This window comes from Emys orbicularis, chromosome 6, assembly GCF_028017835.1.
Source record: "Emys orbicularis isolate rEmyOrb1 chromosome 6, rEmyOrb1.hap1, whole genome shotgun sequence".
NCBI lineage: Eukaryota > Metazoa > Chordata > Testudines > Emydidae > Emys > Emys orbicularis.
In genome coordinates this window covers 34,767,259-34,794,704 of record NC_088688.1, presented here as the reverse complement: position 1 = coordinate 34,794,704, position 27,446 = coordinate 34,767,259, and the positions used below count along the sequence as shown (strand labels likewise).

Genomic DNA, 27,446 nt, shown 5'->3' with positions numbered 1-27,446 from the left:
AGAATACTTGGTCAAATTAATGGTCTCTGGCCTCCATCTGTAAGGTGCTCTATGGCACAGGTTCTCAAGCTGTGGTCTGTGGATCACCAGTGGTCCATGAGCTCCATTCAGGTGTTCCACGGATAGTTCCCTCTAAGGCGAATGCCTGGGTGGCTGCACATGAGAGAATGAAGGGCCACTCACCTAATTAGTGAAGCTGTGCAGGCGTGGCTCCACTAACTAGGTGCCTGGACCCTGGAGAAGATGCACATGTAAGGTGAGTTGGTGGCCAGTGGGGTGAATGGGGGTAGGTGGGAGGGGGCAGTGGGGTGAGAAGAGGGGGTGGAGGGAATTTGGGACATGCAGGGGTATGGCAGCCAGCAAAAGAGGCTACTTTCCCCAGCTCCAGGGCTGTGGCTGCTAGGGAGAGACAGCCCTCCTTCCCAGCCTCAGCTCTGTGGTGGAGGAGAGAGGGAAAGACTCTCCCCCCCCCCCCCCCCCCCCGTTCCCAGCCCAGTTCGGTGGCTGCCGCAGTGGGAGAGACCCTCTCCCCCTTCCCAGCCCCAGCTATGGGGCTGCCCTGGTGGGGGGAGAGAGGGACAGACCCCCCTCCTGGTGGGGGGAGAGAGGGAGAGACACTCCCCTCCTTCCCAGCCCAGCTTGGTGGCTCCCAAGGCGTGGGAGCCCCCCCTCCTTCCTAGCCCCAGCTCTGGGGCTGCCGCGGTGGAGGAGAGGGCACATCCATTGCATTAGAAAGATAAGGCTACTGATATTAAAATGAGTTGTTTGATTTTATTTGTAGAACAAAAAAGTTTATTATTGGTGGGGGTTTTTTAATTTATTTATTTATTTTTAAATATATCACTTTTATCCAAAATGCTTTACAATAGTTAGTGAACGGTACAAAAAACAGTTGGAAAGATCATTAAGTGGTCCGCCGAGACCCTTAGCAATTTTCAAGTGGTCCTTGGGGGGGGGGGGGGGAAAGTTTGAGAACTACTGGTCTACTGTATTGGCCCAAGCTGCTCTGTCTCAGAACCTGATCTCCTTCAACAGCTTAGTGCCACATAGCTAAGGGGAGAACTTTCATGGCAGCTGGTCCAAGATTATTGAGCACCATGCCAGAAGAGGCAAAAACTACCACAGATCTCTCCACATGGAAGTGGAGTGTAAGCCTCACTTCTTTAGTGTAGCTTTCCCACAGGAACAACAGAGGAGATGTGCCAACAATATTAATTCCAGGTGGGGCAGAAGAAGCTAGACCTCATTGGATCTTTATACTGTGCATTCAGTCTGAGTAAGGTATAATTAGATGTACACCTCTCATGCTACCATGTCCCATATGTGGAAAGCAGCATGTGACAAAAACCCAAATGAGAAAGAGAAACAAATTATTCATACAGGTCATTTAAAAAAAGACTGTGGGTTTCATCCCTTTATTATGAATAACTTTAACCTTAGTTTCACAAATCTTGCTTTTGTTGAAAGTTATTTACATTAGAAGTGCGGGGAGACAAAATGTATAGAATATCATAACTTCTCAACTAAAATGAGTGTGCCTTGAAATGAGATCTGTGCATAGATATGTCCTTTTTGTACCTATGTTGAACTAGTTAACCCTTCATTTTCCACACTTAACTAAATTCAGCAACAGTTTTACTTCATGATTGTGTTCTATCTAATATATTTAGTTAGGATTTATTTTTTCTTAATTCATACAGGTACACCTTCATGTCCCAAGTATAGATAAAAATAAAACCAGTATTTTCCCCCTTCATATTTTTACAGTCCAAAAAAATAATCTTGATTGGGTATACTTAAAAATGAAAAAAAATAAGAAGTGATGAGATGTGGGAAAGGATCTAATAAATTAAACCATTTTTTCAAGAGGGAGAGAAAATGAACAAAAATAACAAAGTATAGACTATATAAGTTCATCTAGAAATAATGTATTACTTTAATACTTCCAGATGGAAAAACTATTTGTGACTTGTACAAAGTACCATGCTTTTCCTATCTGCTTACATCAGCTCAGGGAAAAACATGCAATTCTGTCTTCTGTCTTGTGCTGTTAAGAATGGGGAGTATTACAGAAATGATTCTCTCAGCATTCAGGGCTTGGGCAGCAAGTTCCATCTCTCTCGGGATGTCTCCTAGCAGCCAGTCACAGAGATGCATTGCAGTTCCAGATCAGGCTTTATTAACGTCCTGATGCAAGTTTGTGCTGTGATATAGATGCTTAATTTTGTAGCTGGGAGGAGGATGGGAACTTGGTCAGGGAAAATGGTGTCCCAGAATGAAGGCGGAGTTGAAAACCATGCAATCCTTTAGAGATCATCCTGTTATTGGGAGCTGCTGTAAAGGGAACTGGCCACCATCTTTTTTTTTTATGTGTCTTGGCTCAGACTCCACACATTCAAATAGACCTGGTTCTTATTGCAGGAAAAATAAAATTTTCTTCCTGACTCAGTTTTTACTGTTGCTGTTATCTGTAGTAGCTGTTTTGGTTGTTATCTGTAATTTGCTGGGGGGTCTTTTTATTTTTATAACTTTTTTTTTTTTTTTTTTTTGCTTTGTGTGTGTGCAAGGTGGATGAACAAATATGAATATTGTTGTTGTGTTTGTAAATCTTAGTGAGTTTAGCCAATAAAAGCACAGGTGAAGGGAAGCAATACCAGTTTAGTAAGGTTTGCAAGTAATACAACTTTTATTTCTAAACCCTCATGTGGCTTTGGCTAATGTCTTACTAAGCCAATGGAGTCCTGTACCTATATAGAAATAAAGAGTTCTTGACAAAGCATTCAGACTCTGTGTCTATATATTGCTATGATTCAGAAGTAGAAATTCTCATTTTTCTTTACCATAGTTGGGGTAAGGTTCTGTCTATCTCTGGTAAATCTAGCCCTGTATTAAGGGCAGTGAAGAAGCAGTCCAAGGAAGGAACTGAGCCCACTGCCTACCCCTCTCCACCCATTCCCTATGTGCCTGTGTTTGAGGAACTACTGGGTATGGAACCTCTACATCCAATGCTGGAAGGAGAGGTGGAGATATTATTCTGTATTGTGTATGCTGCCACACGACTGCTTAGGGCTGGGCCATAATCTGTCCCTTGGGATTTTTTTGTTCCTGAGAATCGTGTTCCTAGTGATTAATCAAATGCCATTCAAAGGGAAACAGTGAGGTAAATGAGGACTAAAAATCAACTTTTTAAAAATATACTGCACCAAATTCTGGTATAAAGCTAGAACAAGTATTAATTTAATTGAGCTTTGGATTTATGCTAGTGTAACCCAACGCAATTTGGTCCATTATTTTTAACTAGATACTGGTCACCATTCTGCTCTCAGTTATGCAGGTGCAACCTAGCACATCCGAATTTGGCCCAATTCCCTTTTAATATGGATTATATAAGGAGATAAATATTGCATTTGTGGTATGCTCCTTCCCTTCTTTCAGTTAGAAAGCAGTGCATTAAGCAGTTGCAATATGGATGGTAATCTATTCCTGAGTGATACAAAATCATTTTCTGAATATATAATTTATTTCTCTTCTGTTAACAGTTTCATAAAGGTTGTTTGTTGTGCCTTTTCCCTTTAGGCCATTCCACGTAGAGCCTTCAAATATTGTCAGTGTGAATGATGACACACAAAGAGTTACAGATGAAGCCTCAGCAATGAATAAGCGGATTCATTACTATAGCAAGCTCACTTCTCCTTCAGATAGGGCACTGGTAAGGAAAAGATGGGTTAAAGATGCCATTAATTAATGGACATGACACGCAGGGTGTAGTGGGTATTGTAAGTGCCTGACTTCTGCAATTTACAGCTGAAAAATAAAAAGGAAAAACCCCAGTTAAAACAAACCTTGAGGATTGCTTCTAAATGAGGCCTTCCTGGCTGAGCATGCTTGAGTTTACATAGAACCACAAGTCACAACTGCCTTCTTAGGTGGTGAAAAATATGACTAAGATATGCAAACAATCCCTGAGTCTTACAATATTGGCCAAGTCTTAATACTTTGTCACCAGAACTTTCATAAATACATATTTAAGTTGTCAACATGGAATTCTATGTACCTAAATTTAGGTATCCAAGCCTGATAACTTAGGGCATTTTCTGTGTGTAGCCTGTCACTGAGAAAATATTTTCATAAAGTAGTTGGTGGATTGTGATGTGGATGAGAGCAAATGCTGTGTTCTTCTAACTAAACTAATTCAGCCATCAGTTTTTCTTTAAAAATAGAACAGATCTGCTTGAAAATGTACTTTTCATTAAAAGTTTCATGTTTTTCTTATAGTAAGTAGTCAACTTAGTATAAGTGGAACATCAGAGATTCTTTGTTGTTACTAATACATCTTGTTTTATCCATCTATTAGATTGCTCCTGATCATGTACTTCCAGCTCCAGAAGAAATTTATGTGTATAGTCCATTAGGAACTGCTTTCAAAATCGATGGTTGCACTGATGGTTATGGCAAAAACTCCAGCATAGTGACAATGTATGTTAAATACTTTCTTGTATGGTAGCCCAAAATTGCATTATATTGGAAATTGTCTATTGAAATTTAGTAACTTATGTTGTTTCTAAAAAGGTGGCATGAAATAACAGTGCTCCTTAATTCTCTGTGTTCTTCAGATTTATGATCTGGAATACAATGATGGGCACATCTATACTAAGTATGCCATGGGGAATAAAACAGGTAAGATCAATGTGTATTAGAAAAAAATATTTGCATGGAAAACATTTGCAGTGTTCTTTTGTTCTATTTGCATCAACATTTATTGTTAATGCGCAAAAATATAAATGTATTTCTCCTCTTAAACAGGCAGGATTTACCACTGGAATCTGTTTGATCTTGCTAATGGGCAGCTTGACACTTTATTGCTGTTACAGAGTTGTGAAATCACGGACAATGATACGTAAGAATCTGTTACATTACACAGTGTTCTTGTGTAAAGTGTGAGATCTTGAGATCCTGAATGATGATGATTTTTTTTTATTACTGTTTGTGTTTCTGCCAGTGTTTGTCTGAATATTTCTTTGATTTACTGTTGGTTAGATATGGGACTCAAACAAAAACTCCTCATTTGGATGCCCCTGAACTTTGGGGAAGTTTAGGTTCTGGATTGAGACTTTGTGGCTTGGGGTCCATCTCTACCTGTCATATTACCTCTTTTTAATTTATAGGGACCTGTTTCTTTTTAAGCAAATTTAACCACATCTGAACTCCTTCAGTCAAACTCCACCAACCATCTGATGTAATAGAAATCAAGTTATGGAACAGAATGTTGTCCCCTGACAAGTGTTGTACTTTAAGTTGGTGGCATTAATCTAGCAGTAGGAGACTTTTTTACTTTGAATCAGAGTTCTATGTAAACAGCACAATCTCTCTTAATCAGAGTATTCTCATGTTTAATCACCTTACCAAAAAAAAAAAATTTTTAATTTTTGTCTTTATTCAGCTTTAATAGATACCTCAAACTGGGAATTCCCAGATGTTTGCAAGTACTATTTTGGATCCTTTGGTCAATGGTCCAGTCTTTTATTTTCAATGGTGTCTCTTGTTGGAGCCATGGTTATTTACTGGGTACTTATGTCCAACTTCTTGTTCAACACAGGAAAATTTATATACAGTAAGTATCAGTGTTTAAGTCTTTTCAGTTTAGTTTAAATCAAAATTCTAGGTACTGAAACGCAGGAACAAATTGTTAAAATCAGCTTTTTTGTAGCACCAGAGAAATTTAATTTTGGGCACCATAATTATAACCTCTCTAAAAGTTCTATAATTCTCCAGGTGCATGCCTTTCTTTGAGTGACTTCCAGTTAGACTTTCTTTTAAAGAGCATCACAAAGCGAGGATGACTTTTGTTGCATCTTCTACTTGCTGTATCTATTTGTGTGTGTTATATATAAATTAGTTTTCCATGTTGATGGACCTGTGTGTGTTTTGTGTATTGATATACATACACACAACAGATTTGGCCCTACAGACTTCTTTAATTCAGTGAATGAGAGTGAGTTTTTCAGAGGTAAAGCAAGGCATCTTATACAAAGAAGACAATGCTATGATGTTTATCATGGGTTATAATGCCCTGAATCACTGGAGAATCTCTCATAGCTATGGGAGAAGTTCAATGGGTACATGGGAACTGACACCAGTAAATGACCCATGTCATCTAAAGCTACTTTTAGTATTGTGGAGATAGACAATCGAGCCGAAAGTGAAATAATCGGGTGTCTTTAGATGGGATTGAGACTATTCATTTCGGAGTTAGTGAGAAACTGCAAAACTCTATTCTACCTCTCTCATTTCAGTTCCATAAATTTACAGAGAGAAGGAACAGGATAACAGCAGGAGTAGAGCAAATATAGTAAGATTGTTTTTCTTATTTTCAGATTATGTTCATGACATTAACATAACAGATCTTGTTCCTGGTACTAATGGGAGTACTAGAGGTAAGAAAAGCACAATAGTACTATGTTCCACAATAAAAATAACTCTAAGGGATATTATATGCAGTGTTGTTGTAACCATGTCAGTCGAAAGATATTACAGAGACCAGGTGGGTGAGGTATAGTAGAACCTCAGAATTACATACACCTCAAGAATGGAGGTTGTTCGTAACTCTGAACAGAATGTTATGGTTGTTCTTTCAAAAGTTTACAACTGAACATTGACTTAATACAGTACAGCTTTGAAACTTTACTATGGAGAAGAAAAATGCTGCTTTCTTTTTTTAATATACATATTTTAGTTGTTTACATTTAACACAGTACTGTATTTATTTATTTTTATTTTTTAATCTCTCTGCTGCTGCCTGATTTATGTACTTAAGCTTCCAAATGAGATGTGTGGTTGACTGGTCAGTTCATAACTCTGAAGTTCTAGTTTCTTGAAGTGGTTCTTAACAGTGGTTCTTAATCTGTGGCCTGTGGGCCACTTGTGGCCCAATCAGCACACAGCTGCGGCCCATGTGACATCCTCAGGGCCATACAGGTAGTATTGGATGTGGCTCACAATGGTAACTAGGTTGAGAACCACTGTTCTACTGTAATATCTTTTTATTGGACCAACTTCTGTTGGTCAGAGAGACAAGCTTTTGAGCTTACATAAAGCTCTTCTTCTTCAGGTCTGAATTTTCACCTTGCAGGTCTGAAGGACTCTCTGTAAGCTCGAGGGTGTATCTCTCTCACTAGCAGTTAAGGAGGGAAATCCTGGAGCCTGGAGTTTCCTGTAAGGACAGGAGAGGCTGAGGGAACACTCCGCCCAGCTCTGCGAGCCTTTCATCATAAAACCCAAACTTATCTTGAATTTGGATGGGTTTTTGTACCACAGACTTAGACATACCCACGCTAACTCCGGGTATGTCTAAACAGGCAGAGTTACAGCACCAGCAGTTACAGCGCCGCTCAGAGAGTGCTGAAGGGAAACCGCTGTTGTGTGTTCACACTGTCAGCTGCCTGCACAATAGCATGTTCACACTTGCATCAGTATTCGCAGCAGTGCACTCTGGACAGCTATTCCACAGAGAATCTCTTCCTCTTCTGCCGCTAAGAGTTGTGGGAAGGCGGAGGGGGTCACAGGGGATCCTAGGTCCTGTCCCAATGCCCCATGATGCATTGCTTTGCATCCCAGCAATCCCTGTGCTTCAGTCCGCATTTGTCGCCACCTTTCAATGATTTTGTGTACTGCACACTCTGCCTCTTCGGTCTTCAGGAATGGATCCCGCACAGTTGACCAATATGCTGCTTTCTCTGACCAACATGTCACAAGTGGCAGTGGAGTTATTCCCTAAACTACAAAGGCAAGAGAAGTGCAACATTGATCTCGCCACATGTAATAGCTACGACAAGAGATTGTTTGTGTCATTCACGGAGGTGCTGACCACAGTGGAACACCGCTGTTGGGCTCGGGAAATAAGCACTGAGTGGTGGTATCACATAGTCATGCACGTCTGGGATGACGAGCAGAGGCTGCAGAACTTTCGGATGAGGAAAACCACTGTGTGATGAGCTCACCCCAGCCTTGCAGTGCAAGGACATGAGAATGAGAGCTGCCCTGTTGGAGAAGTGCGTGGCAATTGCACTGTGGAAGCTGGCTACTCCAGACTGCTACCGATCGGTTGCTAACCAGTTTGGAGTGGGGAAAGTCTACCGTTGGACTTGTGTTGACGGAAGTGTGCAGGGCTGATAACCACATCCTGCTCCGAAAGACCATGACTCTGGGCAGTGTGCATGATATTGTGGAAGGCTTTGCACAAATGGGCTTCCCTACCTGCAGAGGGGTGATAGATGGCACGCATTTTCCAATTGTGGCACCAGACCACCTAGCCACCACGTACATTAAACGGAAGGTGTATTTCTCAATGGTTTTCCAGGCGCTTGTGGATCACTGTGGGCATTTCACGGACATTAACACAGGCTGGCCCGGAAAGGTGCATGATGCACACCTCTTTCGGCCTGTTCAGGAAGCTGCAAGCAGGGACTTTCTTCCCGGACCAGAAGATTACCGTAGGGGAAATAGAAATTTTCATTGGGATTCTGAGAGACCCTGCCTACCCCTTAATGCTGTGGCTTATGAAGCCATACACATGGCACCTTGACAGCAGCAAGGAGCGGTTCAACAACAGGCTGAGCAAGTGCAGAACGGCTGTTGAGTGTGCTTTTGACCATTTAAAGGCCCAGTGGTGCTGCCTATATGGGAGGCTGGACCTGGCTGATGACAATATTCCTATGCTTATAGCCGCCTGCTGTACGCTCCATAATATTTGAAGGGAAGGGTGAAAGCTTCACTCAGGGGTGGACCGCTGTGGCTCAGCACCTGGAGGCTGAATTTGAACAGCCAGAGACCAGGGCTATTAGAGGGGCGCAGTGTGGGGCCATAAGGATCATGGATGCCTTGAGGCAGCAATTTGAAGCTGAAAGCCACTAATATTTGTTGCTATGCTCAGGAGTGCAGTGCTTGTAATGCTAGGAGGTGATTGTGATTGGTGCAGACGATGCACTATGAAGGTGTAAGAAAATTGCCTGCTGCTTTGCAGGCTCTGTTTGCTTTCAATTAATGGAATAAAGATAGCTTTCAAACCAAAACAATTATTTTATTAAAAAACAACTGGAGGAGAGAGACAAACAAAAAAACACATCAGCACTGAGGGGGATGGGGGAAGGGAGGGTCCTGGGATGGTTAAAGATTTGTGTATGTCCAGGTATCATATGCAGCCTTGTCCTTTGGAGCACAGTGCAGTGGGTACTGTACTTCAGCAGGGCTAAACTGCAGAGGAATGGGTGTTGAGTGCAGTGGGTACTGGGAGTACGGGGTAGGAGTGGAATGCAGCGGGTACAGACTGTAGCCAGGAGGTTGATAAGAGTGTGGGTGGCGGTGGGGCGCATGGGAAAGAGTTTTGTGACAGCGGCTGCAGGGGAGGGCGGGCGCAGAGCTGCTCAGTTTGCAGTGCTAGTAGCGCCTGGAGCGTGTCCACTTGGCGCTCCATAACGTTTAAGAGCCGCTCCGTGGCTTGGTTCTGACGCTTCGCATTCTCTTCTCACTGTCCCATTACTCCTTCAATCCTTGTGGGGTTTTTTTGGCCGCAGAGTGCATCATGACCTCATGCAGAAAGTCTCTTTAGTTCTTAGTGGCCACTTTCTAATTCTGTTCAGCCGGTGATAACAAAGAGGGAGGCTGGGCTCCCAAGGTCATATCTGTAAAGCCAAAATGCAACATTTTACAGAAGCAGTATTGTTTGCAACACACAGACCACTGATTTAAAACACAGCCACTATTCACACACCTGTCACTAACTGGCTGACCCCAGGCAAGCACACATGAGCCACAAGACCCCCAAAATGGTGAGTAACCGCAGGGTCAGGGGAAATCAGTGTTCCAGGACTGTACTGTACACTGGGCACGTGGCTCTTGGGGAGAGCCAGCACTGTAGGGGGTGCCTTATAATCATTCCTGTCCCCACATTTTCCACAGGCTGTGTTCATTAGGGAAGATATCTCGCTGCTGAGGGTGAGCAGGGAATCAAGGGAGGGTCTTCTCCAAGACTGCAGCTTCTACCCTGGCCCTTGTACGGCTTGCCTATGTGCAGCAATGGTCCCACCCCACAGTGACAGCAGAGTGGCGCGGGAAAGTTACCCTTAATGGGGCAAGAAACAAAGCAGCTCTGCCAAAGAACCTGCGGCAGCAGATTGCCCAGTGTCTCCATGAGAGTTTCCTGGCGATCTCTGAGGCAGATTCCCATGCAGTGAGGGAGTCGATCAACACCCTGTTCTGCTGCTCAGACTAGGCATGTGGTGGGAACTGGGGTCTCTCTCAGGGGGGACTGGTGGCTGGAGAGGAAGGTCTTGGGGAGTCAATCTGGGAAGTGGCTGAGGCACTCAGGGGCTCCGTTACCTACAGTCCCCACCAGCCAGGTTACCCACTACTATTGCTGCCACCCTGGTTGCTCCTGCACTTTCTCTCACTATTGCCACACCTTTCCCCATTCAGATCCAGCAGGAGGTGCAGCCAGAGGAGAGGCCGACGTTCTGTCAGGCTGCCTGAAGCCATGTGCCACAATCTTCTCCAGTGACCAAAAAGTGCAACTGCAGCTTCTGCAGGCAGGCAGGACAGGGCTGTCAGATGCTTGAATGTCACTTGGCAGCCCTGAATACTTCTGCTAAACAGAAAGGGATCAAATCAGTAGGGACAAAAGCATTTTTCACGGGGTTGTGAAACAATGGAGAGAAAACCAATTAGAAAACAGTAATTAAAATTACTCTGTCGCTTTAAATTTCAGAAAAGTCAAAATACTGTCTAGAGTTTTGTCTTTAGGTTATTGTAACCTGGCAGGCATGCTGCCAGCATGGGAGGAAGAGATTAACAGGGTACAAAGCATGAAGTACAAAGGTATAAATGGAGACTAGGAGAACATTAGGACAGGTTCATATTTCAACATATAAGACAGGAATTGCTGTTTACATTTTTCCACAAAAAGCCCCAAGTACACTCCATAAGTTAAAATGTAAAAATTTTAAGGGCCTCCTATTGTAGGTGTCTCCTCCTCCCTAATGTTTGGTGGCTGTGGTTGGTACACCAACAATATGACACTGTAAATTGTTAATTCAGGAGTTTTAGAACAGCCACTGATTATTTGCTCTGAGATGTGCACAAAGCCATGTGTACACTACTGTTAATGCAGGCACCCATGCACCCAGCTTACACACACAGCCAGATATGTTCACTTATGCATTCAGATGTGCATTCAGCCATGTATTTGCTCATATGCACAGAGGCAGTTTTGCAGACACTGCTATGTGTGCATGCACTGCAGCACAGGCAAGCTGCTCAGACGTAGACACACACACACAGGCACACCTGTATGCACAGTGGAGTAAACACAGCTACATGCATACAGACAGCTATGCACGCATGTCCTGCATCCATGCCCTTGGATGTTGATCCTGTGCAGCAGTCCGCTCAGACTGCAGGCCTAGTTGGTATTGTATATCCTCACATTCAGCTGTTAAGTTATGTCAACTCTCTGCACTCAGTGCTGAGGTGAAGGTGGTACCAGCTGAGAGTGCAGGGAGAACAGGGTATGGCCCAGCAGTGAAAACTTAGGCTATGTCTGCACTTGAAGCTGGGGGAGTGATTCCCAGCTCACATAGACATGCTCACACTAGTTCTCATCAAGCTAGTATGCTAAAAATAGTAGTGTAGCCATGATATCACGGGCAGTGGCAGCATAGGCCAACTGCTCCAAGTACACCCCTACGAAGTCTAGTGGGTTTAGGCTCAGGATAGTTAGCCTGTGCCACTCCTTGCTGCTGCACATGCTATAGGGGCTACGCTACTGTTTTTAGTGCCCTAGCACAAATCTGTTCTGTTCAAGCTGGGAATCGCACCTCCAGCTCCAAGCATAATGTAGACTTAGTGGTGGGCCCTAATGGATGGAGGCAAGCAGAGGAGCAGCAGCTGAGCTGCCAGAGTGGTGCTTCTGAGTGCTCCTAGGCTCCCAGTGGTAAACTTACTTCCTGGGAGATTTAGGTACTGAATCTGTTGATTCATTGCATAGCTTTTTTGTAAACAAAGCCCTGTTTGTTTGTTCTTACAGTCATCTGTCCAGGTACTGCCAATGAGGATCAACCGGGCAACAAAAGTGGGCTGTTTCCTTTTGTCGACAACAACAACAACAACACAGGTTTTGAGCTGTTTGAGGAGTGGTGGAGCAAATCACGAACTGTACCATTTTATCTGATTGTTGTTGTTCTGCCCCTTCTAAATCTTAAGTCTCCCTCTTTCTTTGCCAAGTTTAACATCCTAGGTAGGTAATAACATTCCTGGATTGTTCGTTTATTATTGATAAAATACATAGCAAATACAGCGAAACCTGTAGTAATGACCCCTCCTCCAGTGGCCAACTCCTTGTCTTAAGCAAACTCTTTGGAATATCTCCAAGGTTTCCAGTACTGTTTTGTTTGTTTGACCTTTAGTGAATGATCAGCCTCTGCAAGGGAGTTGGGTATTGCTGCTCCCTTGGGTAACCCTTTAAATAGGTTTCATTGTATTTAGAGTAAATATTAAGTGGTTAAATATACTGTTCTTATTAGTGTTTTACATAGAAAATAATATCCGCACAACAGCATTCAGCAGAATCTCAACCCTCTCTTGTGTTCATGCCTGGAAATAGTCTTCCATTATCTCATTGTTAATTATTTAACAATTCAAAACTAATACGATATAGAATACTAAACTGAAACTGCTTATAAAGCATTACGTATAATAATTCACAGTGTAATGCATCAGCCTTTCAGTGTTGGCTTTATTTTTAAGCCCCAAGGAGAGCTACAAGCTAAGGCTGAAGAAAATTGCTGTGGATTTTAATTTTTGACTGTTTATAAGTCAGCAAATTGACTTTGTTTGTTTGTTTTGTGTCTTTAGACATACAGAAACCTAGGCCAGTTTAGAACATTAGGAGATTGTGCAGTATGTTAGCTTTAAATTGATCTTCATGTTCAGAACTACTTGTTCTTTATATTCAGTGAATGAATAATTCCCTTCATTTATTTTGTTACCTTGAAGATAGTTCTCAACTGAAATCCTGTCCTTCCCCCCCCCCCCGGCCTGTTTTCTAAACTATATAAATCCTGCACTTTCCCCCCCCACATATATTTATAAGCTTTTCTCTGATGCTCATCACTGTAGCATCAGGGTACGTCCCAATTTTATAGCATTAAAATAAATGGACAGATTATCTTTGTCTCTGAATAATTATTATTGCCCTTCTTTATAATTTTCTGGGTTTCTTTCCCTCTATTCTTAAACTGGGGGGGCCAGAACTGCACACTCTCATGCAGTTGTAGTCAGACTAAGGCTGTAGACTTGGTATTGTTACCCATCTCTGATTTTATGTGATCCTCTGTGTGTCCATGGGAGCATAATTGTGGGTGTAGTACATCATTTCTATAGTTTGTAACTAGAGAAGTGTAGCCGAAAGTGTCTGACTCCTGGGAATGATATAATAAAATGTGGATCCTGTCATGTCTAGGTTGCTAGTTCAGATGAGGTATAAATCAGAAGTGACCAAAGGTCACTGCAGCTAGTGTCAATCCTGGTCTTACTGGAGAGTTCACAGTTGCAGTTTGCACTAATTGGCATCTTGGTGAATTATTTCACCCAAAAGGCCAACAACTAAATGGGTATGGAGAAAGCTACTTTGCACTACTAGTGATAGTCCCTGCATGTATGCTAGAGGAAGTTGGTTAGGAATCTCATTCTTCTGCTGCCCATGCTCAACCAGTGCTGTGGATAATTGGGGACATTAGTTTCCTGGGTTATTAATCCAGCACCTATCAAGGGAACTAGACTCCATTAAAATTTAAATAAATGGATGTAGTGCAGCAGCTCGCTCCCTCTTTACAAGTAAAAAAGGGGATTTGGGATCACAGAACTAGTGTTAAAAAATTGGGATTGTCCTGCAGTCTTCAGGATGACTAGCACCCTAATTTCTTTGGGCTGGTGGCAACTAACTAGAGGGACCAATATAGACTGGAGCATAAATAATTTTCTATCACAATTTATCCTGATGATGATGGATGATTGTCTCTCTTGTGTGTGTAGGTACCATTTCAGTTGTCTACTTAGTTTTTCTTGTTACTCTGAAGGCTGCACATCTGGGATTCCATTTAGAATTCAACTGGTTTACAGCTAATGAATTTTTTGTACCAGGTAAGATACCTAAAATTAAACACAGTGATTAATTTTAAGCATGGATATTGTGCTTTTAATCTTTAATTTTTATCCTCCCAACATCCCTGTGAGGTACGATAGGTAAGTAAATGTTGTTTTCTGCTAATGCTCCAGAGGGTCTGAGGAAGACTGCGCTTATTAGTGCCTCCTGAAAGTTGAGAGACAAAGGTACAGGGAACCCCTTTCTTCCTTCTTCCCAGTTCTCCTACACAGGAGATAGTAATAACATTGCTGCCTGGGGTCCAGAAACACAGGGGTTGAAGGCTAGTCATTGCCTGGTACCTCCATTATGCACCAGCTCAGAGAAAACTTGTCTGTGGATAGGCAAGGTGAGGCCATGATACCATCCCTCCCGGCACCTTCTTCTGTGTGCTGGCACCTTCTTCCATGTTTCACTATTAAAGTAGTGCTCACGATAGACAAACTTAAGAGAGACTGATTGATTTATAAAGTGTAGCAAGTACTCCACTAAGTTCTTATATGGTACCCATCACCATGTGTCCAAGTGCACCTCACACCTACTCCCCACTTTCTCATGGTCCTCAACCCATAATTTAGCCCTGTATTTTTAAACTCCCATTAACTGTCATATACCTTTCTCTGTCTCTTCTTGGCAGCATTGGTTGCCAATTGTTTAAGGGATATTACAGGTCAATATATGGGGTGTCACAAACACAAGAACTTATTGCCACTGGATGAATTGGGTAGGAGGATAATCCATAAAAGAGAAACAACTTCTGTTTCTTTTCTTTCTTGTGGAAGACTTGGGAAGAGACACTAAAGTCATCCCTCTCTTTACAAGAGGCAGCATTACATTGGAGCTCTGAAGAGATGTATGCCTATAGTATCTAATTAGATCGTTCTGACTTCATCTGGGAATGGGGGAGTAATTTTGCCCTTCATTAATATTTAATTACTAACTCAAGCATAATGTGAAGCTCGGGGACATTCATCCATCTGGTACGTTTGGTTTCCCTTGTGGGTTTCCATCCTCCTTCTATGTACTGCTTTTCAGAAGGGGAAAAAAAAATGTAGGTTTCCCAGTCATGATACAAGTTACAACAACAGCTTTACAAATGTGACACTGGCTATTGTTATGACAAAGAACAATGACCTGAAGAAGACAACTAGGATAATCAAATATGTGAAGAAATTTTAAATGGATATAGTAAAATAGAAGGTGGATGGTTCCACAAATGATGGGCAGTGGTGGAATCTGTCTAATCAGTGAAGTTAAATGGCCACCATTGCCACAGAGTGTCACTCACTTCCTCCATTAGGATGTTGATTAGGATCAGTTAGAGATCAGTCAAAAAGCCACAATCGAGGAAGAAGACTGTGTATTGTTTTTGTTTTTTGTTTTTAAAAAACCTGGTTTAGAGGGGAAGTGAGGGCAGCTACAAAAATATAGAAGAAATGGAAGAAAGGGGAAGCTGATAATAATGAATATAAATTAGAAGCTAGGAATTGTAGAAAATTGATAAGGGACACATGGAGAAATCTATGGCCAGCAAAGTTATGGACAATAAGAAGAAGTGCTTAAGTATGTTAGGAACAAAAATAATTTTAACAATGGTATTGGTCCATTACTAGATGGAAATTACAGAATTATCAATAATATTGCAGAAAAGGCAGAAGTGTTCAATAAATATTTCTGTTCTGTATTTGGAAAATCAACAGATGATGTAGACATGTCATATATGATGATTATACTCTTTTCATTCCACTAGTTTCTCAGGAGGATGCTAAATAGCAGCTACTGAAGTTAGACATTTTTAAATCGGCAAGTCCAGAAAATTTGTGTCCAAGGGTTTTAAAAGAATTGCTTAAGATCTCTCTGGACCATTAATGTTGATTTGTCAATAAGTCTTGGAACACTGGGGAGTTCCAGAAGTCTGATAGAAAACTAATGTTTTGCCAATATTTAAAAAGCATAAATGGGATGACCTGGTTAACTATAGGCCTGACAGTCTCACATAGGTCCCTGGCAAGATATTAGAATGGTTGATACAGGACTCGATTAATAAAGAATTAAAGGAGGGTAATGTAATTGATGCCAATTAACATGACTTTATGGAAAACAGATCCTGTCAAACTAACTTGATCTCTTTTGTAATATCAAAAAAATAAAGTTTCATTGATAAAGCTAACCATGCTGATGTAATATACTTAGACTTCTACAAGGCGTTTGACTTGATACCACATGACATTTTGATTTAAAAAAAAAAAAAAAAAACTAGAACAGTATAAAACTAGCCTGTCATATATTAAATGGATTAAAAGTTGGCTGATGGGTCTCAAAATGTAATTGCAAATGGAGAATCCTCCTTGAGCAGATGTGTTTCTAGTAGGCTCCCGCAGGGATCTGTTCTTGTCCCTATGCTATTTAACATTTTTATCAATGATCTGGAAGAAAATGTCACTGATCAATTTGTGTCAAGTGAAAACTTTGGGAAGTGATAAATAATGAAGACAGGTCACTAATACAGAGCTATCTGGATTGCTTCATATGCTGAGTGCAAGCAAACACTATGCATTTAATATGGCTAAATGTATACATCTGGGGGGGGGGAAATGTAGGCCATATTTTCAGAATGGGGGACTCTCTCCTGGAAAGCAGTGACTTTGAACAAGATTTTTGGGGTCGTGGTGGATAGTCAACTGAACACAAGCTCCTTGTGCAATGCTGTGGCCAAAAGGGCTAATGCGATCATGGCTGCATAAACAGGGGAATCTCAGGTAGTAGTAGATAGAAAAAATAAACCTCTGTGTATTTGGCATTGGTGTGACTGCTGCTGAAATACTGTGTCCAGTTCAGGTGTCCACAAATAAGGAAGAAGGTTGATAAATTGGATAGGGTTTAGAGAAGAGCCATGAGAATTATTAAAGGCTTAGAAAACATTCCTTATAGTGATAGACTCCAGGTGCTCTGTCGATTTAGTTTAACAAAGAGAAGGTGTGACTTGATTACAGTGTATAAGTACCTACAATGGGAACAAATATTTGCTATTGGGGGTTTTCAGACTAGCAGAGAAAGGGTATAATGTGATCCAAGTTAGAAATAAGGTGTACGTTTTTAACAGTGAGTAATTAATCCATTGGAACAATTTACCAACAGTTGTGGTTGATTCTCCATCACTGTCAGTTTTTAAATCACGATCTGCTCTAGAAGTTTATTTTGGGCAAGTTCTATGGCCTGTGCAATTTGTGTGTGTGTAGCTTGGCCTATCTCTGACCGGGGTGAGGTCTCCTGGGCAGCTACAGGTAGAAGTAGGAGTCTTTTGTAGCTCTAGGTTATTGGGCATCTAGCACCCAACAGGCCCTGAGCTAGTGAACCAATTTATCTATCTGTGGTGAGACACTTTGCATAGAGGGGGATTAATGAATAGGCAAATGCTTCTAGAAAATACATACTTGCCAGTAAAAGCCAAATAAAATCACTATATTAATTTTACTGTAACATAAGGAAATGTTTGCCATTACCCCGAAGGACAGCTTGACACCATGGGCCGTATTTCCATGAAATCTGCTACAAACTTCTCTGGAATATTTTTACAGCTATGTTAGCTGACTCATTGCTGGAGGTGATGAGTCTTGCAAAGAAAGCTGAAATAAGATAGACATTATCTGAATATACTTCTCTACCACAGCACAGTATTATGTAGATATTACACAGCCACAGTTGTGTGGTGGTGGTTTTTGGGGGGAGGAGGGAGGGTTGTGTGTGGATTTAGTTTTGTTAAACTCAAATTGCACTGGTGTAGAAGGTGAGAAACTAGACATCCTGGCCAATGTGTTCTGTGTATTCCTGGCTAAGAATACTGCTCTAAAATCAATTTTCCAGCTAGTACCTAACCTCTGATTTTTGTTTTTTAACGTTTTAATGAATGGAGGTCAGTGGTGCCTGTTCTTGGAAAGAGGACCTCAGTACCAGGCAACAAGGGGGAATATGGATAAAGTAGTTCCTTTATCTCAGCCAAAATAACTTTCCTTTCTGGTTACAACACTCATCTCAGAGGCAGTAAATTCTTGCTGGGTACAGCTGTACACAAGACCAGAACATATGCCTTTAGGGTGTACGAAGTGCAAGAATGTGGTTGGTAAGTCCCTAAGGATCCTACTGGGCTACTGATCTCGACATTCTGAGATCATCAACACACAGTGTCATGTCCGTGCTATCTAAACTTCTCTCTAAATGCAACAGAGGGAGAGGACTGGGAATGAAGAGGAGTATTTTAGGGACAAGCCAGTTAGTTTTATTTGTTGTAACAATTTCCACTCAAAGCATTTGATGCCTGACCTCTATAATAATGACATACCTCTGACGGTATGGCATTATTTCCACTGACAGATGGAATTCAGAGTAACTTGCTAGCCTGGGCCACTCAGAGTCAGTTAATGAGACAAAAAGGTTATGTCTTTGCTCTGATGAATGACTTGTATAGACAGGGTGGACTGCTATCCACACATCCAGAAGTTAGGACTTGGAGCCTGGGAGCTTTTCCCTTGCCAAAATCCTATAGTAATATGTGTGATTAAATGAAGTCCTAAAATAATTGGTTTCCAGCTAATGGTTGGTTGGTTTCCAGCAATAGTTGGTTTCCAGCTAGCTAATGAAATTAAGAATGATGAAGTGCTGCGGTTGGCTGCTTCTTGACAGTCTCTGGCCTAGTCTACGCTAGAGGGGGGGATCGATCTAAGTTAAGCAACTTCAGCTACATGAATAACGTAGCTGAAGTCGACATACTTAGATCTACTCACTGCGGTGTCTTCGCTGTGGTGAGTCGACTGCTGCCACTCCCCCGTCGACTCTGCCTGCGCCTCTTGCGGCAGTGGAGTACAGGAGTCGACGGGAGAGCGCTTGGGGGTCGATTTATCGCGTCTAAACGCGATAAATCGACCCCTGTTGGATTGATCGCTGCCCGCCGATCCAGCGGGTAGTATAGACATACTCTCAGACACAGAGGCTAGGGTTAAAAATGTGTTGGTGTATCCAGTTGTATCAGGGAGCTCAACTAAAATACAGCCCTCTGCCCCCTCTCTCCGAGAAACCCCAAACTGAACTTTGTCTGACAACGTTCTTTGATTTTTGAATTGCACCAGCAAACCGTCTCAGAATGTTAAGAGTATTCATGAATATCCAAACAGATCAAAAAAAGTTAATCTCCAAGCTTGCTGAATAGTCTGGTTGTGAACAAAACTCAAGCAAACATACCCCAGGGCTGCTAACCAGCAGTAATGTGAAACTAGACTGGTTTCAAGTGTTCTATTAAGCAGCCTTGGCATAGATTAATTTACAGCAACGCATAGTGCTGTATGTCATCATAAGCTGTTATAATTATGTCTTCAAGATGACCAGTATGCCAAAGATATAGCCAGACTTATGTACGTAGAACATGCATTTATGATATATACAGCATAGCTTCAGTTGATGCCACTATGGTGGGAAGGATACAAAACCGAGTAATGAGTGATTATTAGTGGGAACTAAGCCTAAAGTAAGACTTTTTTTTTTCTCTCTTTCAGTTAGCATTGGTACTGCTTCAATGCTAATAAGATATTAAGGAAAGACCGTGAAACCAGCATAATGCCCTAGAGATACACAAGTGCTCTATTACTTTAGACCAGCTATCTCTTTGCTAGTACTTTGGTACTACCTGCCAAAATGGTGCTTAATGATGTTCTAGCATAAGCAAATTAGCACTCCTGGCCTAGTAGCAGCATTCCCAGAAGTACTGTCTACTGGACAGAACACTTCTGAGAATGACGCTAAAAGCAGCAGTGCTGTTTTTCGGGGGGGTAAAGACATTGGTTGGCTGGTGCCCCTTATATTCTCCCATTTAAAGGGCAGTCGAGATAGTATCTTGAGGCTTTCCTAATCCTTTATTTCGTAAGCAATCATTTGAATCCCCTCTCTTGTAAACAGCAACAGCTATGTCCCTTGTCCTCCTAAAGTGAGGGTCAGAAGTCTCCTCAGAGTTCGACTCTGGTGATGCTCTCTGGATTAGTCAACAAGAGTCTATCGCACAGCAAAAAGCTTTTCTTGTCCTCCTCCCCCTGCTGGTACACACGCAGTCTCTCCAAAACTGGTTGCCCCATCAAGGCATTGGGATGTTCATGAACTGCAGTGTTGAGAAGCAGAAAAGTTTATATTGTTCAAATCATGGAATAACAAGACCTCTAAGTACTGGGAGTTAGTAAGAAACTTTCCCTGAGAGCAGTTTTTTTGCTCTTTCTGCTGAAGCATCTTGAACTGGTTGCTGTCTGACCCAAGATACTGAATCAAATGGACTGGCCTGGTCCAGAATAGCAATTCCTAACATCTAGAAATAAATTTTGAGTGTCACTTTGGCAGCTGTTTTTTATTTCCCTGATGCAAATATAAAAACTAATTTTTATTTTCTTTTGTTTTCCTAGAGTTTAGAATTCAGTTTCCTCAGCTCACAGGGGTCCTGACGCTTGCTTTCTTCATTCATAACTGTGTTATCACTCTCCTTAAGAATAACAAGAACCAGGAAAACAATGTAAGTAACTTAATGAGAAATCGTTGGTTTAGATTTAAAGATGGTAGGCCACGCTAATGTTTTTCTGGATGGACATCTCTCAAAATTGATCCGGAGGCTGTAGCAGGTGCAGAACACTTATCTGAAAAGGCAAGAGAGATCTGAGTGAGGGAGTCATTTATACCGGGTTTCCACTGGCTGCTGGTGCACCAAAAGTACATATAAATAATTTACACTCCAGTTTCCCATTCCAAGAGCTATTTATCCAAAAATTGTAGTTATTGGAATCCACAGTATGCCCCCCTTTAGCCCTGTGTTAGTTAATAACTTCTCAATTATTGTCTTAGCATTACATTAATACACCTCTACCCCGATATAACGTGACCCGATATAACACAAATTCGGATATAATGCGGTAAAGCAGTGCTCCGGGGAGGACGGGGGTGTGTACTCCGGTGGATCAAAGCAAGTTCGATATAATGCGGTAAGATTTTTTTGGTTCCCGAGGACAGCATTATATCGGGGTAGAGGTGTACAATTAATTAATAATAATATTAATACAAAGCTGTTTGTTAGTGATAACAGACTCTCTGAGAGGTTTTGTTGAGACGGTATTAGCAAGTAATTAACTAATAGAGAGATCTGGGGGACACACTGGATTCGGATAACTAGGATTTCTATATCAGTGACACTGCAGCTCAAAATAGCACTTCTGTATATCCAAAAACCTGGTTCTCCAAACACTTTGGCTGTCCCCCAGGCCATTTGGATAAATGGAAGTGTACTGCAACTCAAATGTAATCAGGCTTTTCAAACTTATTTGCTGTCAAATTGACAACAAACTTGCCAAATTTCAGCCAAGAAGGTGCAAGTTTGAAGCTGTAAAGGCTCTGAAAATGACCATTTAAAGCAAAAACACCTGAGCAGCCTTAACTATTGGGTTTCTTTAGTTTAGAAAAGAGAAGACTGAGAGGGGACATGATAGCAGTTTTCAGGTATCTAAAAGGGTGTCATAAGGAGGAGGGAGAGAACTTTTTCACCTTCGCCTCTAAGGATAGAACAAGAAGCAATGGGCTTAAACTGCAGCAAGGGAGGTTTAAGGTTGGACATTAGGAAAAAGTTCCTAACTGTCACGGTGGTTAAACACTGGAATAAATTGCCTAGGGAGGTTGTGGAATCTCCATCTCTGGAGATATTTAAGAGTAGGTTTGATAAATGTCTATCAGGGATGGTCTAGACAGTATTTGGTCCTGCCATGAGGGCAGGGGACTGGACTCGATGACCTCTCGAGGTCCCTTCCAGTCCTAGAATCTATGAATCTATGAAAATCTATAATTACTATGCCTAGGGGGCTGAACTATAATATTCAGATCTAGATCCAACTTTTCCCAGAGTTTAGATGTGTTCAGATTCAGGGTTCCAGTCCAGGCTTATCAAGATCTTCAATGAAAATGTAATTAGCCTTACATCAGAAAGTAGATAAATGTTCAACTGTGGTTGAAGCTCTGACTTGACAGCTCAAAAGTGAGGCTCAAACTGTCCCTAGATGTATATGATGCACAATAAAATCACCCACTATTTAATGATCCTGTCAGTAACTTCTTAGGCATGTTGTGGTAAGTCACGGATGGATGGCCAAAAAGTGAACTTCTGTTTGGAAAGCATCTTGCATGTTATGGGCACTACTGAAAATAAATTAATAGGGCTGTCAAGCGATTTAAAAAATTAATCACACTGTTAAACAAGAATATAATACCATTTATTTAAATATTTTTGGATGTTTTCTACGTTTTCAAATATATTGATTTCAATTACAACACCAAATACAAAGTGTACAGTGCTCCCTTTATATTTTTGATTACAAGTATTTGCACTCTAAAAAAACAAAAGAAATAGTATTTTTCAATTCATCTAATACAAGTACTGTAGCACAATCTCTTAACATGAAAGTTGAACTTACAAATGTAGAATAATGTACAAAAATAAGTGCATGCAAAAATAAAATATAAAACTTTAGAGCCTACAAAGTCCACTCAGCCCTACTTCTTGGGTCAGCCAATCGCTCAGATAAACAAGGTTGTTTACATTTGCAGGAGATAATGCTACCCGCTTCTTGTTTACAGTGTCACCTGAAAGCAAGAACACGCATTCTCATGACACTGTTGTAGCCGGCATCACAAGATATTTACATGCCAGATGCTCTAAAGATTCATATGTCTCTTCATGCTTCAACCACCATTCCAGGGGACATGTGTTCATGCTGATGACGGGTTGTGCTTGATAAAAATCCAAAGCAGTGTGGACCGATGCACACTCATTTTCATTATCTGAGTCAGATGCCACCAGCAGAAGGTTGATTTTCTTTTTTTTCTTTTTTTTCTTTTTGGTGGTTCGGGTTCTGTAGTTTCTGCATCTGAGTGTTGCTCTTTTAAGACTTCTGAAAGCATGCTCCACTCCTCGTCCCTCTCAGATTTTGGAAGGCATTTCAGATTCTTAAACCTTGGCTCGAGTGCTGTGGCTATCTTTAGAAATCTCATATTGATACCTTCTTTCCGTTTTTGTCAAATCTGCAGTGAAAGTGATCTTAAAATGAACATGTGCTGGGTCATCATCCGAGACTGCTATAACATGAAATATATGGCAGAATGCAGGTAAAACAGAGCAGAGGACACACAATTCTCCCCCAAGGAATTCAGTCACAAACTTAATTAACCCTTTTTTTTTTTTTTTTTTCCCAACGGGCATCATCAGCATGGAAGCATGTCCTCTGGAATGGTGGCCGAAGAATGAAGGGGCATATGAATGTTTACCATATCTGGCACATAAATACCTTGCAATGCTGGCTTAAAGTGCCATGCAAACACCTGTTCTCACTTTCTGGTGACGTAAATAAGAAGAGGGCAGCATTATCTCTGTAAATGTAAACAAACTTGTTTGTCTTAGCGATTGGCTGAACAAGAAGTAGGACTGAGTGGACTTGTAGGTTCTGAAGTTTTACATTGTTTTGTTTTTGAGTGCAGTTATGTAACAACAAAAAAACTACATTTGTAAGTTGCATTTTCCCAGTAAAGAGATCGCACTACAGTACTTGTATGAGGTGAATTGAAAAATACTATTTCTTTTGTTTATCATTTTTACACTGCAAATATTTGTAATAAAAAATATACACTTTGATTTCAATTACAACACCGAATGCAATACATATGAAAATGTAGAAAAACATCCAAAATATTTAATAAATTTCAATTGGTATTCTATTGTTTAACAGTGTGATTTAAAACTGATTAATTGTGATTAATTTTTTTATCGCAATTAATTTTTTGGAGTTAATTGTGTAAGTTAACTGCGATTAATTGACAGCCCTATAAATTAATTAAGGATTGGGCCCTGGAGAAGGAAACTTGCTGAGCTTTCTCACATTGTTCTGTTATGGAAAGAAGCAGGATTTCCCCACCCATCACCAAGAGAAATGCAGTAATTTTGGCCAGCCAACACTGTGGATCGCTTAGGAAACCAGAGTCGTCTGTGTGGAGGAGGCCTGATGCCTTCACACCAGCTTCAAGGCCTCTTCTGTAGTTTTTCCTCACTCACTGACAGTGAAGCTCTGCTTGCTTCCTCTGCTGACAGCAGCATCTGGAATCCCTTCTTTGACTATATAATAAAGCAGGGACTGTATTAAGTTTTCTCCATGGGGTTTGAGGAGGAGGAGGTGGGGAGGAGAGGGAAAGGGTGTGTATACAGACCAGCCACCACATTGATCTCAGACCCCCTCCCCCAGGACTATTCTAGGGCTCCTGGGAAGTGGTGAAACAGCACATAGTGGAGGTGACTGATGCCCCGCCTTTCATGTATGTTGTGGAGGATGTGCAGTTGGAACCCATCACCACGCATGGATTTCAGGGGCATGATCTGGCCCAGAATTTCTCCCTAGGTTAAAAATGTCCTTGCTTGTATAAACTCAGATAATATCCTTAACATATCACGGCTGTATTCTTAATTTCCTTTCTGATATAATACTTAGTAGTTTTACAGCACCTTCTCATCCAAAGATCTCAAAGCACTTTTTAGACATTAATTGTGTAGCTGATGCATCATTTAATCCAGTAAGTGGTCAACAAGCAGAAAGTATGCATCTGTTAACAAGTGCTAGCCTGTATTAGATGCTCCTGAATGTGGTGGTAACTTACTCTTACAGATTTGCACTGAAGAGATTTTTCCAAGTTGTCATAGAATTTCCACTCTAACCTCTTTTGCGACCAAAATTTCATGGGCTCATGTGGAAAGTTCATTTTTTAACACCACCAAAAACCAGTTTTTGTTCTTCAGTCAGTCATCTTTTAATGAGGAGTCTGTGAAAAGGCACAGAAGTGCACAAAACAGAGTATATTACAGCCTCATAAAATCAGAGAAATGTAGGGTTGGACTGATCTCAAGAGGTTGTCCAATACCTCTCTTGCTGTATCCTGTAAACCTAGACCCTCCTGACAGGTGTTTTGTCTAACCTGTTCTTAAAAACCTGCCATGATAGAGGTTCCACAACCTACCTTAACATGTTCCAGTACTTTGCTAAACATAGTTAGAAAGTTTTCCCTAATAACTAGCCTAAATCACCCTTGCTGCAGATAAAGTCCCATTACTTCTTGTCCCACCTTCAGTGCACATGGAGAACAATTGGTCACCGCCTTTTTTATAACAGCCCTTAACATATTTGAAGACTCTTAGCAGGTCCCCTCACTCTTCTTTTCTCAAGATGATATATGCCCAGTGTTCTAAACCTCTTATCATTTTGTTGCTCTCCTTTTAACTCTCTCCAGTTTGTCCACATCTTTCCTAAAGCTTAGTGCCCAGAACTGAAGCTTCACCAGTGCCAAATAGGGTGGGACAATTCTCTCCTGTGTCTTAAATACTACACTCCTGTTAATACACCCCAGAATTATAGTAGCCTTTTTTGCAACTGCATCACATTGTTGTCTCATGTTCAATTTATGATCCATTATACCCCTCAGATCTTTTTTCAGGAGTACTACTGCCTAGCCAGTTATTCCCCATTTTGTATTTGTACGTTTTTTGTTTTTCCCTCCTAAATGTAGTGGTTTGCACTTATCTTTATTGCATTTCTTGTTCATTGCAGACCAATTCTCCAATGTATGAAGGTCATTTTGAATTCTAATCCTGTTCTCTAAAACATTTGCCATTCCTCTCCCCAAATTTTTTAGGGATACCCTCCACTCCATTGTCCAAGTCATTAATGAAAATATTGCATAGTACCGGACCCAGGACAGACTCCGGCAGGACCCCACTAGATACACCCTCCCAGTTGGACAGTGAACCATTGATAACTACTCTTTGAGTGTGTTTTTGTTTTTTCCCAACCAGTTTTGCACCCATCTTCTAGTAACTTCATCTAAACCACATTTCCCTATATGAGAATGTTTGTTTGCTTCTGGTTAGACATTATTATTATTTTATTTTTATTTTATTTATTACTATTCGTACATAAATCAGAATCTGGAAGGTTCCTTTTAAAATGGGAAAGCAGAGATACGTTTGTATTTTGAGTCAAATTCTGTTTATATGCAGATCACTTGAACAATCTGAAGTCGCGTTGATCAAAAGCTATTTCCTCTAATACAGTAATACTAAATACCTGCACTTATGTAGTGCCTTCAATCTGAGAACTGAAGAGTGCTTTACAAATGCTAATTAAGTCTCACTGTACCCCTGAAAGGTGTAGAGCTATTGGCTGAGATCCTCAAAGGTATTTCAGCACCTAATTCCCATTGATTTTGATGTAAGTTAGGAGCCTAAATGCCTTTGAGGATCTGGGCCTATTATCTCCATTTGACTGATTGCAAAACTGAGGCACAGAAATTGTTTTGTTTTTTTTTTTTGGTCCAGTGTTACACAAGAAAGTTCTGCAAAGCCAGGCATAGAACCAGTGTTACCAGGCTCCCAGTCCTGTGCCTTAGACCACAAGTCGTCTTAGGGTAATCAGCACTAAAAGGATTGATTTACATTTGTGATTTTATATAAGTAATTGATGCAATTAATTTAAATTTGTGACTAGTTTCTTGTACTTACAAATCTCTCCATAATTTAACCCCACCCCAGCTATCCAACCAGTGACCCAGTAAGGATAGACAGGTTTCAAGCTGTAACCACTACTATTGACCAGCTATGAATAGTGCTCATCCTGTTACATTTATTCATTACCACATCTTCTCCAGCCTGCTTGTTTGTTTCATGCATCTGTCGTGTCTTGTAAACTCACTGAGGCAGGGACTGTCACTTAATATATGTACAGTGCTAAGTACAATGGGGACCAACTGCAATAGAACTATTTTAAAATAATGCAACTGCATGCCCATGCGTCTAGATTTAATCACCTTTGTCTCTCATTACTCATAATCCCTTCTTAATTTTATCTGGAATCATGCCTTCTAAAAGCTGTTAATACTCAGTTTTCAGAGACTGTTCTGAGGCTGGCTTAACAATAATCAACATTTTTTCATTGTTTGCAAATAATGACCATATGTTGTTCAAATGTAATTGTCCCAGCTTGTTTTTCCTGACTCAGATTGTAACAAGGGAACTAGTGGATATTTCTAGAAGGTAAAATTCAGTTTGTGCGGCCCATACCACCAAATGAACCCCTTTTTTGGCTTGCAGAAAGTATTTAGAGCTAAGGGTTGCTTTCTTGTTTTTTTTGTTTTTTGTTTTTTTTTGTTATTT

The 27,446-nt window shown here is 41.0% G+C and overlaps 1 protein-coding gene across 3 annotated transcripts in view; it reads left to right on the top strand.

Annotated features, from left to right (window-relative positions):
• The first annotated feature begins 3,576 nt into the window (after positions 1-3,576).
• SLC38A9 (solute carrier family 38 member 9) overlaps positions 3,577-27,446 on the top strand; it is a 55,419-nt gene continuing 31,549 nt past the window's right edge. The window contains exons 1-9 of one of the 3 annotated variants that reach the window (XM_065406411.1): positions 3,577-3,709; positions 4,355-4,476; positions 4,614-4,677; positions 4,804-4,897; positions 5,441-5,611; positions 6,375-6,434; positions 12,077-12,286; positions 14,083-14,190; positions 20,629-20,735. In XM_065406411.1, the coding sequence (XP_065262483.1) occupies positions 3,653-3,709; positions 4,355-4,476; positions 4,614-4,677; positions 4,804-4,897; positions 5,441-5,611; positions 6,375-6,434; positions 12,077-12,286; positions 14,083-14,190; positions 20,629-20,735 (993 nt within the window). In that variant the 5' untranslated portion in view covers positions 3,577-3,652. The remainder of the gene's footprint in view (positions 3,710-4,354; positions 4,477-4,613; positions 4,678-4,803; positions 4,898-5,440; positions 5,612-6,374; positions 6,435-12,076; positions 12,287-14,082; positions 14,191-20,628; positions 20,736-27,446) is intronic. The other 2 variants (XM_065406412.1, XM_065406413.1) reach the window with 2 other exon arrangements.